This window comes from Lycorma delicatula, chromosome 13, assembly GCF_047948215.1.
Source record: "Lycorma delicatula isolate Av1 chromosome 13, ASM4794821v1, whole genome shotgun sequence".
NCBI lineage: Eukaryota > Metazoa > Arthropoda > Insecta > Hemiptera > Fulgoridae > Lycorma > Lycorma delicatula.
Genome location: NC_134467.1, coordinates 42259304 through 42276688, shown reverse-complemented (window position 1 = coordinate 42276688; position 17385 = coordinate 42259304). Strand labels below are relative to the sequence as shown.

The 17385-nt window shown below is 31.5% G+C and overlaps 1 protein-coding gene across 4 annotated transcripts in view; it reads right to left on the bottom strand.

The window, feature by feature from the left end:
• Positions 1 to 17385, bottom strand: part of LOC142333613 (adenylate cyclase type 1-like) — a 338843-nt gene that overhangs the window by 47724 nt on the left and 273734 nt on the right. For all 4 annotated transcript variants that reach the window (XM_075380939.1, XM_075380936.1, XM_075380937.1 and 1 more), the window contains exons 14-17: positions 16829 to 16960; positions 12894 to 13150; positions 8409 to 8529; positions 1731 to 1850 (exon numbers count right to left, since the gene is read on the bottom strand). In XM_075380939.1, coding sequence (XP_075237054.1) covers positions 1731 to 1850; positions 8409 to 8529; positions 12894 to 13150; positions 16829 to 16960 — 630 coding nt within the window. The remainder of the gene's footprint in view (positions 1 to 1730; positions 1851 to 8408; positions 8530 to 12893; positions 13151 to 16828; positions 16961 to 17385) is intronic.

The following is a 17385-nucleotide window of genomic DNA, read 5'->3' as shown; positions in this document are numbered from 1 at the left end:
AAATTTCAAATTGTTATCTTTAACCATTTTAAGCACAAATGCAATTCCTACAAAGTAAAATATATAATCACATTAGGAGTATTAAAATGGGTAACTGGTTTTTTTTTAAATAAAAATTACTGTTTTACAGAATTAAAGTTCATAACAATTTCCAATATACTGTTAAAATAACCAGAATTGAAATATTGTAAAATAAAACATAACTACAGGGTGATTTTTTAGTCCTGTTACCCAATTGTTAATGTCTGGTAATTTTATTCTAAGAAAGGGAAATTTTGTTTTGGGACACGAAGTTGGTAGCACTACTCAACTGGTATAGATACGGCAGTGTGAGTTGATTTTCCTTGAGCTGTGTAAACTTTTGTGCCGTTTCCATTCATGTTATGAACAGAATGTCTTTTACCATAGAATGAGTTTTCATTCTTGAACAATACTTTGCTACGAAATCGTATGCGAGTGTAAAAGAATAATTTCAAATTAAATTTGTTGGTGTTCCTCCGCCAGAAAAAATGTCGATTTCTAGGCTAGCAAACTGATTTCGAGAGACACGTAGGGTTTGCGATAGAAAACGTAGCGGTCGACCGACTTGCTTGAGAGATAACATTTTAGAGAATGTGAAAAAAAGATTGCTCAATTCTCCACGGAAAATTTTACGAAAACTATCCACACAAGTCAGTTTGTCATATTCAAGTGTTCAGAAAGCCGCTAAAACTTTGAAATTGTATCTGTATCGCGTACAATTTGTCCAAGAGCTTCAGCCTCCAGATTTAAACAAGCGATTGCAATATTGTCGTCGGTTTAGGTCTGTCATAAACGATAACGGAATTGAATTTTTAAACACAGTCTTCTTTAGTGAAGAAGCTTGGATCCATCTCGATGGTTATGTAAACAGTCAAAACTGTCGAATTTGAGCGGTTGAAAATCCTAACGCTTTACAAGACTAATCGTTGCATCCTGAAAAAATTGGTGTGTGGTGTGCGATATCTCATCATCGTATAGTCGGACCCACATTCTTTGAACAGACAGTAAATGGTGAAGTATACAGGAATATTGTGCGCCAATTTGTGTCCCTCCTGGAACCTCAAGAACGGTTGCTGGTTTCAGCCAGACGGCGCTATATGCCACACGTCTCAAGAAACCGTGGATTTTCTGCAAAAGTTCTTTGATGATCGAATAATAAGCAAGGGCTTATGGCCTCCAAGGTCCTCAGACCTTACATCTCCTGACTACTTTTTGTGGGGCTATATTAAGTCCGAGGCCTTCAAAAACAATCCTCACACTATTGATGAACTTAACGTCAATATTACAGACTTAATCACGAATATTTCCAATGCAACTCTTAAAAAGGTTTCTGCTAATATGCTGAAAAGAGTCCGTGCGTGTATAACCGCAAGGGGTAGGCATTTTGAGCATATTCTTTAACAATTACATAAGTAAAAAACATATTTTTTTATTCCACGTAAATTTCCCTTTCTTAAATTACATTTAAAATTGGGTAACAGGACTAAAAAATCACTCTGTATTATATAGATTAGATACCAAACCTAGTGAAAGCAAACAAAAAAATTATCAGTGTCAATTATTATAATCAAAGGTTAATAAGTACTGTTTTCCTGTAAAATATATTCATTTAATAATTAATATTTTTCCAAAATGGTAACTCTCATATTACAAGAATCCATCTATAATTAGTTATAAAAGTCTATAAATTATGTATATGAAACAATTACCATATTACTACGGAACTGATTATCTAGAAAATGTGTAGCAACATGAGATGGTAACAAATTAAATAATATTCTCTTATTACTATGCTGTAATGCATCCATTTCACGTTTTTCTTCATTAGCCTAAAAAAAAAAAAAATGAAATAAATAATACATCATAATCATCTAAATGAATAATTCAATTTTAAATTAAATCGATAACTAAAAGCAAATCTTAAATAACATGTTCTAAAAACAACAAAGACATAATTAATAGAATAATAATTTTTTATATATAAGGTTAAGAGTCCATTATAAGTCTCAAGAATATCTTCTACGACACTTTGTGACTAAAATGATTTCTTCATATAATCATGTGATAAATTTGTAGCTAAAAGTGTTGAATTCAGACAGCCAACTTGTAATCTTCAGAAACATCAGTGCCTATATTACAGCCACCTTCTATTTACCCTTTAACACTCAGTCCTTCACAGTTCAAATACTGAATTTGTAAATTTACTATTTCTTCCTTCAATTTTAATACATTTTGTTGTTTATCTTGCCCAAGTATCTTTGAACAGTTAAAAATATATTGGAAACAGAAGAAATTATTTGTTTGAAAGCTATAATCAAGAATCACTTTATAAATCTCGTAAGTCAAAATTTTTGAGTTCCATTTTTTTTCTCAGTAAACACTAAGTTTTTTCATTTTTCTAAAATACGTACAATATCATAAGTAAAATAAAATAAATACTGATTGAAACTGATACTATATAAATCATAAATATGCAGACATGCACACACACACACATATATATACACACACAGGTGTATCTCATAGTTCTCCTGGGACTTTCATAATCTATTCTAATCGTGAAAATAATTGAAAAAGTCAATAAACATATCAACTAAAATGCTTCTTTTGTGAGTTACAGCTAAAGAAAGATTTCGCTTGGATCTCAGTTACATTGGTGAAATGAGGTCGTACTGAAATTTTTAGGATGTTAATTAAGAGGCAGGATTAGTGATTTCACACACATACGCACACGTGCACACACACACACACATTAAAAATACATAGACACATTCATTCATAAATACATAATGAGAAAGAGATGAAGGTAAGAGAAAGGAAAGAAATTGTGGCTGTTAGCTATTGATACTGTTATAAGGGAGGAAACTGAAAATTAAATTAACATCTAACTTGATGTCTAGGATGAAAAGTTTGCAAAACGGGGTATGCAAGTAAATACAGAAAGTACAGAGAAGAAAACATAAACTATAAAATGAAGCTCTTAAAATAGTGAAACATTTAAAATATTTTGGTACTGAACTGGCAGAGGGCAGAATAATCATTGGAAAAATAGGAAAACATATATAGAATAAAATATTTAAAACATAATAGTACTAAACTAAATGATGAATTAAATAACATTAAATATATTGCTATAACAAATGGTAATAATGTTAATTTAATAAACAAATTATACAAGAAATAAAAAACAAAATATTATAAAAAACTAACAAATAATATCACTGGAAAAGAATACGTTAAAATTGAATATAATATAAATTATAGAAAATTTAATAAAATATTTAATTCATTTGAGTTAAAAACAGCAAATATAGCTACTAACAAAATAATAAATTAATAAAGATCCTTCTAAAACAATAAAACATAATAACAAATATAATTTAGACAAACAAGGAGTATATAGTTTAAAATGTGAAAACTATAATTTAAAATATACTGGTATGACCAACAGATCATTTTCAGTTAGAATCAAAGAACATATTAATTGTATAAATAAAGAAAATAAAGAACGTTCTAAAACTTCACGAGGCATATCTTGAAATACAAACATAATTATAATCTAAACCATTTTATTGATGTATTAGAATACTAATGATATTTATAAAACTAATATTTTAGAGAAATTTTATATTTATTTAAACATTAACAAACTGATGAAGGAAGGTACTAAATTCGATAATGACATTATATTTAAACAAAATTTATGATTATTAGGTTGGCCAAACTGTTTTCATTTCATTCCGTATATAGAATGCAAACAATTTTCATTCTAACATAGAAGAATTTGTATAAAGTAAACTAATATAAAAAATTCTTACACAAGATTTACTTCATCCTAATTCTGACATATAATACAAAAACTTGAGTTGCATTAGACAAGACAAAAATACACTTCAACCACCTACGAAGATGACATTTCTTAGAATTAAGACAGGGGCAAGGGGATTTTATTTTACTTTCTTGGCTATAGTGATATGTGCTGCTATAGGAGTAACGGGAAAGTACCTTGTGTTTCAGAATGAATACTGGGGAATTTAAAGTTATGTAATATTTATTAAGTTTTACTTGCATTGATAAATTACACATGAAATGAAAGAGCAACTCTAAATTTTTTTCATATAAGTGTTCAATGCGAGCAACATTTGTCACACGGCATATATCTAACCAATAGGAGAGCTCATCCTGTACTTTAATTAGCAAGTCTGGAGTAATTAATGTGACAGCTGCTTCAATCTTATGTCTCAAATCAGGTAGGTAACCTGACGTTAATAGTGGCAGGTTACCTATCCTTTATAAATCCTTTAATCCATTATATCCTTTATAAATCCCCAAAGAGAAAAACTGCACAGTTTCAGATTGGGCAACTGTGGAGGCCACGGCAACCAAGCCCTGTCATCTGGTCCCCAGTGACCAATCCAGTGATCGGGGAGAATTTCATTTGACCAATCACATACAGCGTTATCCCTGTAAGGGGGGTGCACCATCTTGTTGCCAAATAAAGTTATGTGGTTCACAATAGACTCTTTTAGATGTTTAACATTACGTTCGATCACACTCAGTCGTCCTGTAATCTTCCTTTTACAAATACAACCTTTTATTTTTTTTTGTCTTCAGTCATGTGACTGGTTTGATGCAGCTCTCCAAGATTCCCTATCTAGTGCTAGTCGTTTCATTTCGGTATACCCTCTACATCCTACATCCCTAACAATTTGTTTTACATATTCCAAACGTGCCCTGCCTACACAATTTTTTCCTTCTACCTGTCCTTCCAATATTAAAGCGACTATTCCAAGATGCCTTAGTATGTGGCCTATAAGTCTGTCTCTTCTTTTAACTATATTTTTCCAAATGCTTCTTTCTTCATCTATTTGCCGCAATACCTCTTCATTTGTCACTTTATCCACCCATCTGATTTTTAACATTCTCCTATAGCACCGCATTTCAAAAGCTTCTAATCTTTTCTTCTCAGATACTCCGATCGCCCAAGTTTCAATTCCATATAAAGCGACGCTCCAAACATATACTTTCAAAAATCTTTTCCTGACGTTTAAATTAATTTTTGACGTAAACAAATTATATTTCTGACTGAAGGCTCGTTTTGCCTGTGCTATTCGGCATTTTATATCGCTCCTGCTTCGTCCATCTTTAGTAATTCTATTTCCCAAATAACAAAATTCTTCTACTTCCATAATCTTTTCTCCTCCTATTTTCACATTCAGTGGTCCATCTTTGTTATTTCTACTACATTTCATTACTTTTGTTTTGTTCTTGTTTATTTTCATGCGATAGTTCTTGCGTAGGACTTCATCTATCCCGTTCATTGTTTGTTCTAAATCCTTTTTACTCTCGGCTAGAATTACTATATCATCAGCAAATCGTTTGTGTTTGTGTATGTATGTATGTGTATATGCGCGCGCGCGCGCGCGCGTGTGTGTGTGTGTGTGTGGGTGTGTGTGTGTGTGTGTGAACAAACGAACATATACATTTTTATTTATATAGATAATTTATATTTATGCATTGTTTAGACAGTTTCTAAGCAACTGTTATTTAATTTATAATTCAGTTCTATTAGAATTTCTGATAGAATTACACTAATTGAATCTCTGCTGCTCAATTCAGATCATATAAAAGCTACATCAAAAGAAATATATAGAAGAAAAAAAAAGAATTCCTAAAGAAAAAGTTTACAGATAAAGAGGGAATTGAAATAACACCAAAAAAAACACTGCAATTTGAAGTAAATCAACAAAAAGAAATCCTAATCAAAATTAAATAAACTCAAGCAAAAAAGAATCGTTAAAGATAACAACAAAGAACTTAAATAAGAAATAATAATAAAAGGTATTTATATAAAAGTTAGATAACATCAAAAAAATAATAAGAGTAAACATGGTTGAACCATAACAATAATGGTGGGGTGGGATTAAGTGAGGTGGGGTGGTGGGCCCCCATCTCAATTTTTTGTTAGTTTTGAAGATATTAAGATGAAGGATAAAACGAATTGCTTCGGTTATTATTAACTGATAATTGGTTTATGATTACGCACGACAAATTAAAACATGCCATATATCGGCCAATTTCATAAAGTCTGAATAAAAATTTACAAAATGACTTATATAAGAAGAAAGAAGAAAGGAAATGTTACCCATCTATTTCGGAAAAAGATTGATTCATCTCGTTTTTATAAATTATGAATATGATGCAAAAAGATATTCATGCTTCCTATTAAGAGGTTACGAAGAAAACCATGGATGGACTATCACTTTTTTGATATATTTATAAACCATCATTCAAAGTGTGTGAAAATAAAAAAACAGTTAACGTTGATTATAAACTACTACCAACTATTTCTGTAATTTTTTGTACAAAATTATATTAAAACTATGATGATGATATTAATGTTTTAAAAATCATTAAAATATACCTAATAAATTTTTATTTTTTGCAAATTTTAAAATAGTTATTGTATAAATATTATAATATTAAATGACTAATTAAATACAAAGTTATACTTAACCCTGACGGCTTCAAGCCTATTTTGTAAGTACTAGTTAAAAGCCTCAAGCACATTTTTCAGAAAAAGTAGATGTTACATTAATAAAAAAAGGAAATTCTAAAAAGTAAAAAATAAGAATTAACTCAAATTGAGAATTTTAAACAAAAAACATAAGATATTAACAAATATAAAATGAAAAATATAAGAAAGAAGCCGTAATAAGAAAGGGAGTCCGACAAGGATGTTCCCTATCTCCGTTACTTTTTAATCTTTACATGGATCTAGCAGTTAATGATGTTAAAGAACAATTTAGATTCGGAGTAACAGTACAAGGTGAAAAGATAAAGATGCTACGATTTGCTGATGATATAGTAATTCTAGTCAAGAATAAAAAGTATTTAGAAGAAACAATGAACGGCATAGATGAAGTCCTACGCAAGAACTATCGCATGAAAATAAACAAGAAGAAAACAAAAGTAATGAAATGTAGTAGAAATAACAAAGATGGACCACTGAATGTGAAAATAGGAGGAGAAAAGATTATGGAGGTAGAAGAATTTTGTTATTTGGGAAGTAGAATTACTAAAGATGGACGAAGCAGGAGCGATATAAAATGCCGAATAGCACAAGCTAAACGAGCCTTCAGTAAGAAATATAAGTTGTTTACATCAAAAATTAATTTAAATGTCAGGAAAAGATTTTTGAAAGTGTATGTTTGGAGTGTCGCTTTATATGGAAGTGAAACTTGGACAATCGGAGTATCTGAGAAGAAAAGGTTAGAAGCTTTTGAAATGTGGTGCTATAGGAGAATGTTAAAAATCAGATGGGTGGATAAAGTGACAAATGAGGAGGTATTGCGGCAAATAGATGAAGAAAGAAGCATTTGGAAAAATATACTTAAAAGAAGAGACAGACTTATAGGCCACATACTAAGGCATCCTGGAATAGTCGTTTAATATTGGAAGGACAGGTAGAAGGAAAAAATTGTGTAGGCAGGCCACGTTTGGAATATGTAAAACAAATTGTTAGGGATGTAGGATGTAGAGGGTATACTGAAATGAAACGACTAGCACTAGATAGGGAATCTTGGAGAGCTGCATCAAACCAGTCAAATGACTGAAGACGAAAAAAAAACAAAAACAGGTAATTTAACAAAAAATATTTCTTACCAAAACTGAAGTTTTTTTTTATCAAGATCACAAATTACCAAACATTTTTATTTAATATTCACTCTCTCTCCAAAAAATGACTATATATTTTTATTTTTTTTTAGTTTTATCTTGCTTCAGAGAAGGAATTAATTTTTGGATCTACATTTTCTACAATGATTTTACCTTCAAACTGCTCTAAAAGTTTTCACTCATCCTGCTTTGACGGTCTATGGTAACAAAAATGTTTCTTTTAGTTTTTAAAGATTCAATTTCGCAGCTTACCCCATGCATTTAAAATCTACAAATCTTAATTTTTTTGATACCTCTTACCCTTTAGTATTTCTGGAAAATTATTTTATCATAAAGATATAACTAGAGCTTAAAATGGATGAATTGAAAAAATCTTTCTCAATGTTTCAATTGCATAACTTCACCCGGATCAGCCAGGAAGGAAAATATAAAGAAATTAAAAAATATATTATAAGTAAAGATGTGGAAGTAGAAACGGTAATGGATAACTGGTAAAGGGATAATTTAAATGAATGAAAGTTAACATTCATGAATGCCTTAACATTTTTACATTTTATATTTACAATAAATATAATTTATGACCAAAATTAGGAAAAACATATATTTCAAATATTATAAGAAAGTTTTCAGTTTAAAATAATATAAAACATGATAAAATTTATGAATATCGCTATTAAATTAAACAAATAAAATATTACACAAGAAAATACCTGTATTTGCCACAGGAAATCAAGACGGGCTGTCCACTCTACTTGTCTACCATGTATAATGACAGCTATTAGGAACATTGTAACATATACAATACTTAACATATGAGTCGGCACAACAGCTCTGTTTAAAATGAAACAAAACAAGATGATAAATAATATATAATCAAGTTTTATCACAAAAATTTCAATGAGATACAAATAATTATAATCAGGATTTGTAATAACTGAATAGGGTACTTATGTATTAACACCACCACAGCTACAGCTTTATTTAAAAACAAAGTAGTCAATCGGATTTCGGTGGAAAATGAACGGTCTATTAATTTTAATAAATGGTTATTTATATTTATTTATTTTATAAATATAATTTAACCAAACTTAACCTACGCTCGCTTTGCTCGACTAATTAACACCGTAATTTTTTGAGTATTTATTTAATAAATTCAGTAATTATTGCAATTATTTATTATTTAAATAATCAAAACACTTCTGTTAATTAGTCAAGGTTAGCGAGTGAAGAGAGCGTAGGTTAAGTTTGGTTAAATTATATTTCTAAAATAAATAAATATAAATAACCATTTATTAAAATTAATAAAAGACTGTTTTGAATCTATGTTAAACTCTTTATCGGCCCATTTTCCATCGAATTCCGATTGACTACTTTGTTTTTAAACAAAGCTGTAGCTGCGGTGACGTTCATACGTAAGTATATTGAATAGATTACAATTTTCTTTTTAAAACAATTTTATTTAATCTGTAATTACAATCAAACATTAATTAAAAATATATATATATATAATTAAAATGTAAGGTGAAAAAATTACTTAATTTGAGACTTAATTTTATGGAAACGGTTAATAATGACACCTTATAAATTGCAGTTAGTGTAAAGTACAACCCTCTGAGGAACAGACCTTTTTTGGAGATGGTTAAAAAAATAATCGCATGCTTATACTCAAATTATTGTTGTAAAAAAAAAACTGTACAATGCCTTATTGTGACTATTTGTAAACTTTTGCTAAAAAATGTATAAAATTCTTTATTACTAATATTTTTAAACAGTTTTTTTTTACACTGTAGGAAAACCAATGCACTAATCAATCAGAAATGTTTTTTTATGGTCATGTCTTATTTGAACAATTTTTCTAAAGATTAAAGAACCCAAAAACAGAAATTAAAAACAAAAAAATGAGTTTGAAATCACTTAACTCAACATTTTACAGTGGGAATCATGACTTTTGGTAAGAAATTGATAAATTTTGGTCAAATTTATAAAATTAAGTTTTTTAGAACTGTAAATACACAAGTTACTATCCGACTGAAACATTCCTAAGTTCCCAATAAATTTCACTCAATTCTCGAAATAAACCACTCATTTTGTATATTATAGCAACTCACTAATAAATATTACCAGAAAAAAGAAAACAAAACACTAAGATGAAATAAGTATAATATTACGATCTGAATGTCACAAACAACTAAAAACAATAATAAACAAACAGTGTTCTCAGCACATCTACGTACTTTGCAACACATCAATAAATACAGTATTGTAAAAAAACTAGATAAATAAAATAAAGCATTCCTTTTCAATCCAAACAAACTATGATTTCATGACCAACTGAAAACAGCAAATGAACAACATTTACGTATTATGCAATGAACACGATTAAATGTTCTCAAAAAATAAAAACATAAACAGTTGTTAACTTGAAAATAACAATTATTTTTGTTTACCATTTGAACATTAATTGCGATGTCACATGCGACTTTAAACAATAACAAACGTAAACTCTATCAAGCAGACTGTCATGATAACCAAACATGTGATCACTACAAACATCATTTTGACAGTGACAAAATTTCATCAAATTGTCTTTCTTGCATAAAATGAGATTGATAAAAAATTGCCAGTTGGTATTTTTAGCATAAAACTGAACCTGATGAAAAATCGTCAACTGGTCTTCAAAGGGTTAAACGACTATGATAACGATTTGTTTATGGACATTTAGGAACATGTTGACAAAAATTTCTTTTATGATCTAAGTTTTGGTGACAAGTCCATGTTTTACATTAGTGGACGGGTCAATAACGGAACGGAATGCAAAAATGGCAGGAGTTTCAATATTTCTCCCTACAGATCGCAGAGCCTGGACAATGTCCCTTGCTGCCGTATTTTTCTATTATTGGGCAGATTTCATCGGTTATTTAGTGGCGGTTATAAATTTTAAGTTTTAGTTATGGACGGATTTGGTAATTTGCATTCCTATCTGTATTGACCAGCGTGAAATTTATTTACTGGTTCTGACCGTGAGAGACTAAGCTTTTGGGCCTAGTAATCCCGGCGTGATTCCCCTTCAGTCCATCTGCTGAAGTCCTTTCGGTACCAGTACCTATGGGCTAGCAGGAGTGCCCCTAACGGAGCCCTAGTTATTTTAAGAGAGAACTGCACCCCATTCTCCGGACGGAGTCACATATCCTGACTAAATAAAATTGTGGTCTCTTTGTGGAATGGTGTGGGGTGTTGTCTAGCTTTTTATAGTTCTAACTAAATTTAATTGCGAAAATGGTCACAATTGTGGCCGGAATTTTCGCACGGTTTCCATTTATAGGTTACGCGATATAGAGACTCCTAAGCCTGATTTGTCATTTTTTGACTCTCGTACCGCCTCTTCACAGTGGTTCGTTTAATACGGCATGAGGCTGTTTTCTTATACCCTGTGGAATACAGCTTCTCGGCAGATGTCCCGGAGATGGCCGTGTTCAGACATGGCCGCTCTCCCGAACAGTCTGCGTGCCTGCGCCACTCCCACCTCGGATACAGTGTGTAGTCCTGCATCGTAGTAAAGAGTGATGTTTCTGATGAACCACGGTGCTACAAATATCGTCCGCAACACTATGTTTTGGACGACTTCTAATTTCTTTTGAAGCGTGGAGTTCAACAAAGCTCCCCATGCCGGGTAAGCATATGTTAGAATCGGCAGAACGTATAGCCGAAAAATTAGCAATTTGGTCGCCAGTGGATATGGGCTGGCACGTTCAGTACTCGGTATAGTGAGGGCCTGACTGCCTTTGCCCTTTAGGTCACATATTTAACATGTTCTCCTAAGGTAAGCCATTTATCCAGGACTACTCCCAGGTACTTGACTGTTTTCCCAAAGGGGATTTTCTCTCCTCAGATTTCCAGCTGCCTGGCTGGAGCACGTGTCTTGCATGTGAACATCACTGCCACCAATTTTTCACCGTTGGCTTTGATTCTCCACATATCAAGCCACGGCTCTACTAGATCCAATTGCCGTTGGAGTCTCTTGATCGTGCAATCTACACTTCCGGATTCATAATAATATGCCATGTTGTCTGTGTATAGAACTGTTTTGACGCCTTCCGACAACGGCATATCGTTGACGTAGGCCGTGTACAAGAACGGAAAAACCCCTGCTCTTTGGGGGACTCCAGCGGCTACGTCTCAGGTGGAGAAGATTGTTCCCCTACACGTACAACAAATTTCCGGTAAGGGTCAATAAGCATTATATCCAAGTATCAGGAACAAAAAAAAGTGTACAGAAACTGTGTAATATCATGTTATTTGCTGAAAGTGAATATGTTTGTGTCATTTCTTGCAAAAAGGTGTACAAACCACTTTTTTCAAAACTGGAAGTATTTAAGTCGATATGTTAAGTGAATGGCTAGTGCTTCAACTTGATGAAGACATTCATAACTTTGTTTTTCTCAATGATCGAGTTCCGCCTTACTGGAACCTAGAGGTTTAAGTATATTTAGGTGAACACCTTCTAAGACATTCAATTGGCCATAAAACTGATGAAAACATGGTGCTGATATATTGAAAAAATAGGTTTTCCTTGCTAAAGATTCCTGAACAGTTAAACATCCTTAGTATCTGGTATGGATTGTGGATACCGGTGTTCTTTGGTGGTTGGGTTTCAATTAACCACACATCTCAGGAATGGTCGAACTGAGAATGTACAAGACTACACTTCATTTACACACATTCATTTATCCTCATTCATCCTCTGAAGAATTATCTAAACGGTAGTTACCGGAGGCTAAACAGGAAAGAAAGAAAGTATCTGGTATGGGAGAGGGGGCTATCTAGGGCAGATCGCATCCTCTTTTTTCAATCTGGTAACTGCATACCAAGTCATATAGCTGAAAGGGTTAAGCTGAACCAATAAACCAATACCGGAAACAAAATAATTCATAAATTATTCTATTCATAAAGTAATAAATATTTATTATTTGTTATATTATTTATATATCTGATTACCATCGATTCCTCCTTAAGATAAAAAATGTAATAGGTCCAGAAGAGAACAAAGAACACACTTTACAATTATAATATTAAAAAAAATTAGAAAACATCAAAAAGGAAGTTTTAAAAACTAAACAATGAATTACTAAATAAAAAAAATAAAAAACATGAATTATTGTAATAATAATAATAATAAAAAAAGAAAAGTAACTTACTGGACACGCGAATCATAACACGTGAATAACTGCGAATGTGAAACTTCGATAAGTAATATATACACAGTTGCCATTAGTGCAAGTAAAGCACATTTAATAAGTATAGGTAGCCTAAGAAATAATGCCACTGCTAAATAACCTAATGAACAAGATACAATAATATATTGAGGCAAAGGACAAGCACGATGATCAGCCATTTCTAACGTCACATTCCAGTTACCAGGACCTGGACAACCTGCATCAGTCCGACATGTAAACTGAAAAAAGGAGAAAAAAAAATTATCCTATTAAAAATAGTCTCAATTTTTATTTAAAAGATTAATAGATTAAAGTACGATGCGCAATAAAAATATAACAAGTCTTAAATTTTATGAAAAAGAGTTTAATATTTATCTATATTGACAATCTCCCCTTCAAAGCAGTCCTCCAAATATGCTACACATTTACGCCAGCGTTTTTTCCAACCCTCAAAACATTTGCAGAAAGCATTTATTTGAACCGCTTTAAGTTCATACAGCAACTTTTTTCTTTATTTTATATATCGCTGCAAACTGTTCCTCTTTTAATATTCTCTTAACCAGCGGAACAAAAAAAATTCATCAGGTTCCATTCTGGAGAATACAGAAGTTGAACTTTCATTATGGAGTAATTTTTGGATAAATAGTCACAAATTAACAGTGATGTGTGAGCTGCAACATTTTAAAGATATTATCCAAGAATTGTTTGCCAATATTGGTAGTAATTTTCGTTGGCTTACCTCATGTAAACGGCATGTAACTGCTGTGTAATATTGATTGCTGACCATACAATCTTACCAAAAGAATTCATAATGGTTGATCCAATTATAATTTTTAAAAAAACCGCGCACTAAGAACATAAGATTTGATTAAACTAGGCGAGTTTACTTAGTTTCTTTAGGAAGCTTCCATCCGGATGATTCCTGTACTTCATTTCAATATCATAACTGTACACCAATGTTTCATCATCTGTTATGACACATGAATAATTCTAAATCATTAGCGATGTCAGGTAACAACTGTTCTTTTGTTTTTGAATTGAAGTTTCTTTTGTTGGAAATTCAACAGTTTTAGAACAAATTCTGAATACAATTTTTTTGGAAATCTCATCATATGGTGCTCATATAAAATTCGGACCATCAGCAGGGAATATTACATTTCAGTACTGGATCAATGAAAGAGAGAAACTTTCACCTCTGGTACAAAGAAAATGCACTTTCATCAAGATAAAATGCTTACACACAAGTTTTTTTTATTGTAGCTACACAACTTCATGACCACTTCAAAATACTTTCACATACACCGTACTTAGTTCCCAGCAGTAACTTTCTCTTCCAAAATTTGAAGAAATGAATTGCTGAATGAAGATTCACTTCCAATAATGATCTCAAACCTGAGACAATTGCTTATTTTGCAAAGTTGGACACATTGAATTATAAAAAGGGAATTAAGTTGGAAAATTATTGGTCTAAATGTATTGAATTTTAAGTTAACACTGAAAAACAAAAATTTTTAATATTGTTTTTCTTTGTTAGGCTAACATACAATTTTCTTCCAGATAAATGAAAAGTTAAGACTAATCCAGGTCATAATAGTATACATTCAAAATTAACAGCTTTTGTTCAACATATATTGTAGTACATGAAACAAAGAAGAAAATCATTCCGACACCTCCATGGTAGAATGTTAGTACCTTAGTCTTTCATACTGAAGGTCCTGAGTTCAAATCCAAGCTAGGTATGCATATATTTTTATGCTACAAAATTTCCCTTTCAATTTTACACAAGCTTTTGAGTCCCTATATGATGAATTAACTTGTAAAAAAAATAATTTTATATACACAGAGTGAATTTTAGGATAAAATTGTGTATCTCTTAGATACATATTAAGTTTTTCTAAAATCTTAATTCTGCTTCAGGTATTTTTCTTTTGTTCTTCCATAATAGTGTTGTGTAGGTTCTTCTTACAGAAAGAGTTCTAATTATTACGAAATTTTAAAGCCCTTCTTTTTTTTTTAAAAAAAATAAGATAAATTTTGCTTTATTAAAATTTAACATTGGTTATAATATAAAAAAAAGATTGGAATTATTATTAGATATCAACTGTTAATCATTTTCATTACAAATTTACAAAATGCTTTTGCTTAGATGAAATAGAATATTTACATTTACTCCAAAAAACAAGTGAAATTCATACAAAAAAAAATTATTTTTTTTTAATATTATTTGTTTTATGTATTATTCAACAAATTTTGTAAATGTTTTTGTTTAAACAATAAGGAAACTTTCGGTTTATAAAAAACTTAAATGTCCTATAAAAACTATAAATACATGCAAAAAATGGGAAATTTAACCTTTTTATATCTTCAATTACCTTACTCTGCTTTTATTATTAATTTATAATTTATCGTCTGACTCATTAAAAAATCCAAGTTTTGGACTAATGTGAGAATATGTTTTGCTATATGAGGTCACATAAATTGATGGCTAAATCAACCAATTTTATGATAAATAACCCTTTTGTAAACAGTAAAAACTAAAGGAGTTCTTTTTTGTTCAAAATACTGGTCGAAAAAGTTTCAAAAGTCAAGCCAGTTTTAAATTTTGTAATTTATAAGTTATGACAGCGATTTGGAAAGTAATCTGCTATAAATAAAAACCTGCATAGATAAAAATATTTTATTATAATACAACTTAACACAACTTAAAACAACATCCCGACCTCGCAGGAGAAGACACCCACCTTGTGATGCTTCCAGTCGCCACCCACCCCCCTGATGGGCTTTAACGGGAGTCATCTTTCGCCCTCTAACTTTTTACATCTCACAGTAATAAACCAGGCCACATTGGGATGCCACCAATGTAAATGCCTCGGTAGACATTTACATCAGTGATTTTTAAATTCAATTTTTGCCTTCACTGTAGGCCTCATCCGGACATCTTGAATGTCCTACATCGTTGCCCTCTGAACTAGCTAACTGAGTTTGTGGAAGCACAAACCCCACGCCTAGTTCTACTTTTACTAAGCCAATTTCTTGTAAATGTCTCAGATTTGAGGCAAATGTAAATCAACATACCATCAAAAATGTTTTTCCAACAACAAAAATTTAGTCCTAGGTCCCTTAGTGAACTCAAATTCAGTTCATTCCCCTGACTTGGTTAAGTTATGGACTCCGGTCTGGACTATAAGAGAGAGGCGGACAGACCTGCTACTCCCAGTCAGCTCCATTGTAGAGTTCCACGTGACATTTACTTCACTTCCTACTTAAAACAACAGCTTTTGTCTCATTCAAACATTTTTCGTAGCCTTTCACTAATTTACAAATACCTTCTTCATAAGATTTAGTCGCCTGGGTATCTAGCCAACCTTTAACGGGATTTTCAAGTTCATTGTCATCATTGAAGTGCTGTGATGCAAGCCATTTCTTCATGTGAGTGAAAAGATGAAAATTACTCTATGCCAAGTCCAAGCTGTAAGGGGATGATCCCACTGGAATTGATTCAGAAGTTCTTGAAATCTTTGAGCACTGTGAGGATGAGTTGTCATGCAAAAAAACAACACCAGATGACAGCAAACTGCGATGTTTGTTTCGCCTAAGTTTTTTCAAAGTTTCACAGTAGACTTGTGTTACAGCACTTTGATAGTGATAATGAACTTCAAAATGGCATGAAATGTTGACTAGGTACCCCGGCAGCTGAATTTTATGAAGAAGAAATTTGTAAATAATGAAGCACTATGACAAATGTTTTATTTAAATGGCAACTATGTTGGAAAATAGTTAAAAACTGTAGTTTTAAGTTGTATATAGTAAAATATTTTTATCTATGCAGGTTGTTTACTTACAGCCAAACGGAGGTTACTATCCAAAACACAATTGAATTTAATTACTACAAAAATAAATTTTTAAAAGTTACATACCACATTTACTTGTGCTACTGTATATACTAAAACTATAGTGAATATAGTTATTGCAAGACGAAGTACAAAACTCTGAGAAATATCCCATATTATCCATCGTAATCTCACTGCTAATAACAGCATGAGTACAACCTGAAAGCAAAAAAAAATATAAATCTTAAATATTTCACAACTTTTTTTGTCTTCAGTCATTTGACTGGTTAGATGCAGCTCTCCAAGGTTCCCTATCTAGTGCCGGTTATTTCATTTCAGTTTACCCCCTACATCCTACACACCTAATAATTTGTTTTATATATTCCAAATGTTGCCTGCCTGAACAGGTTTTCCCTCCTACCTGTCCCTCCAATATCAAAGCGACTATTCCAGGATGCCTTAAGACCTGGCCTATAAGCCTGTCTCTTCTTTTAGCTATATTTTTCCAAATGCTTCTTTCTTCTTCCATTTTCCATAAAACCTCTTTATTTGTCACTTTATCCACCCATCCGGTTTTTAATATTCTCCTATAACACCGCATTTCAAATGTTTCTATCTTTTCTTAAATCAATAAATTTATAAAA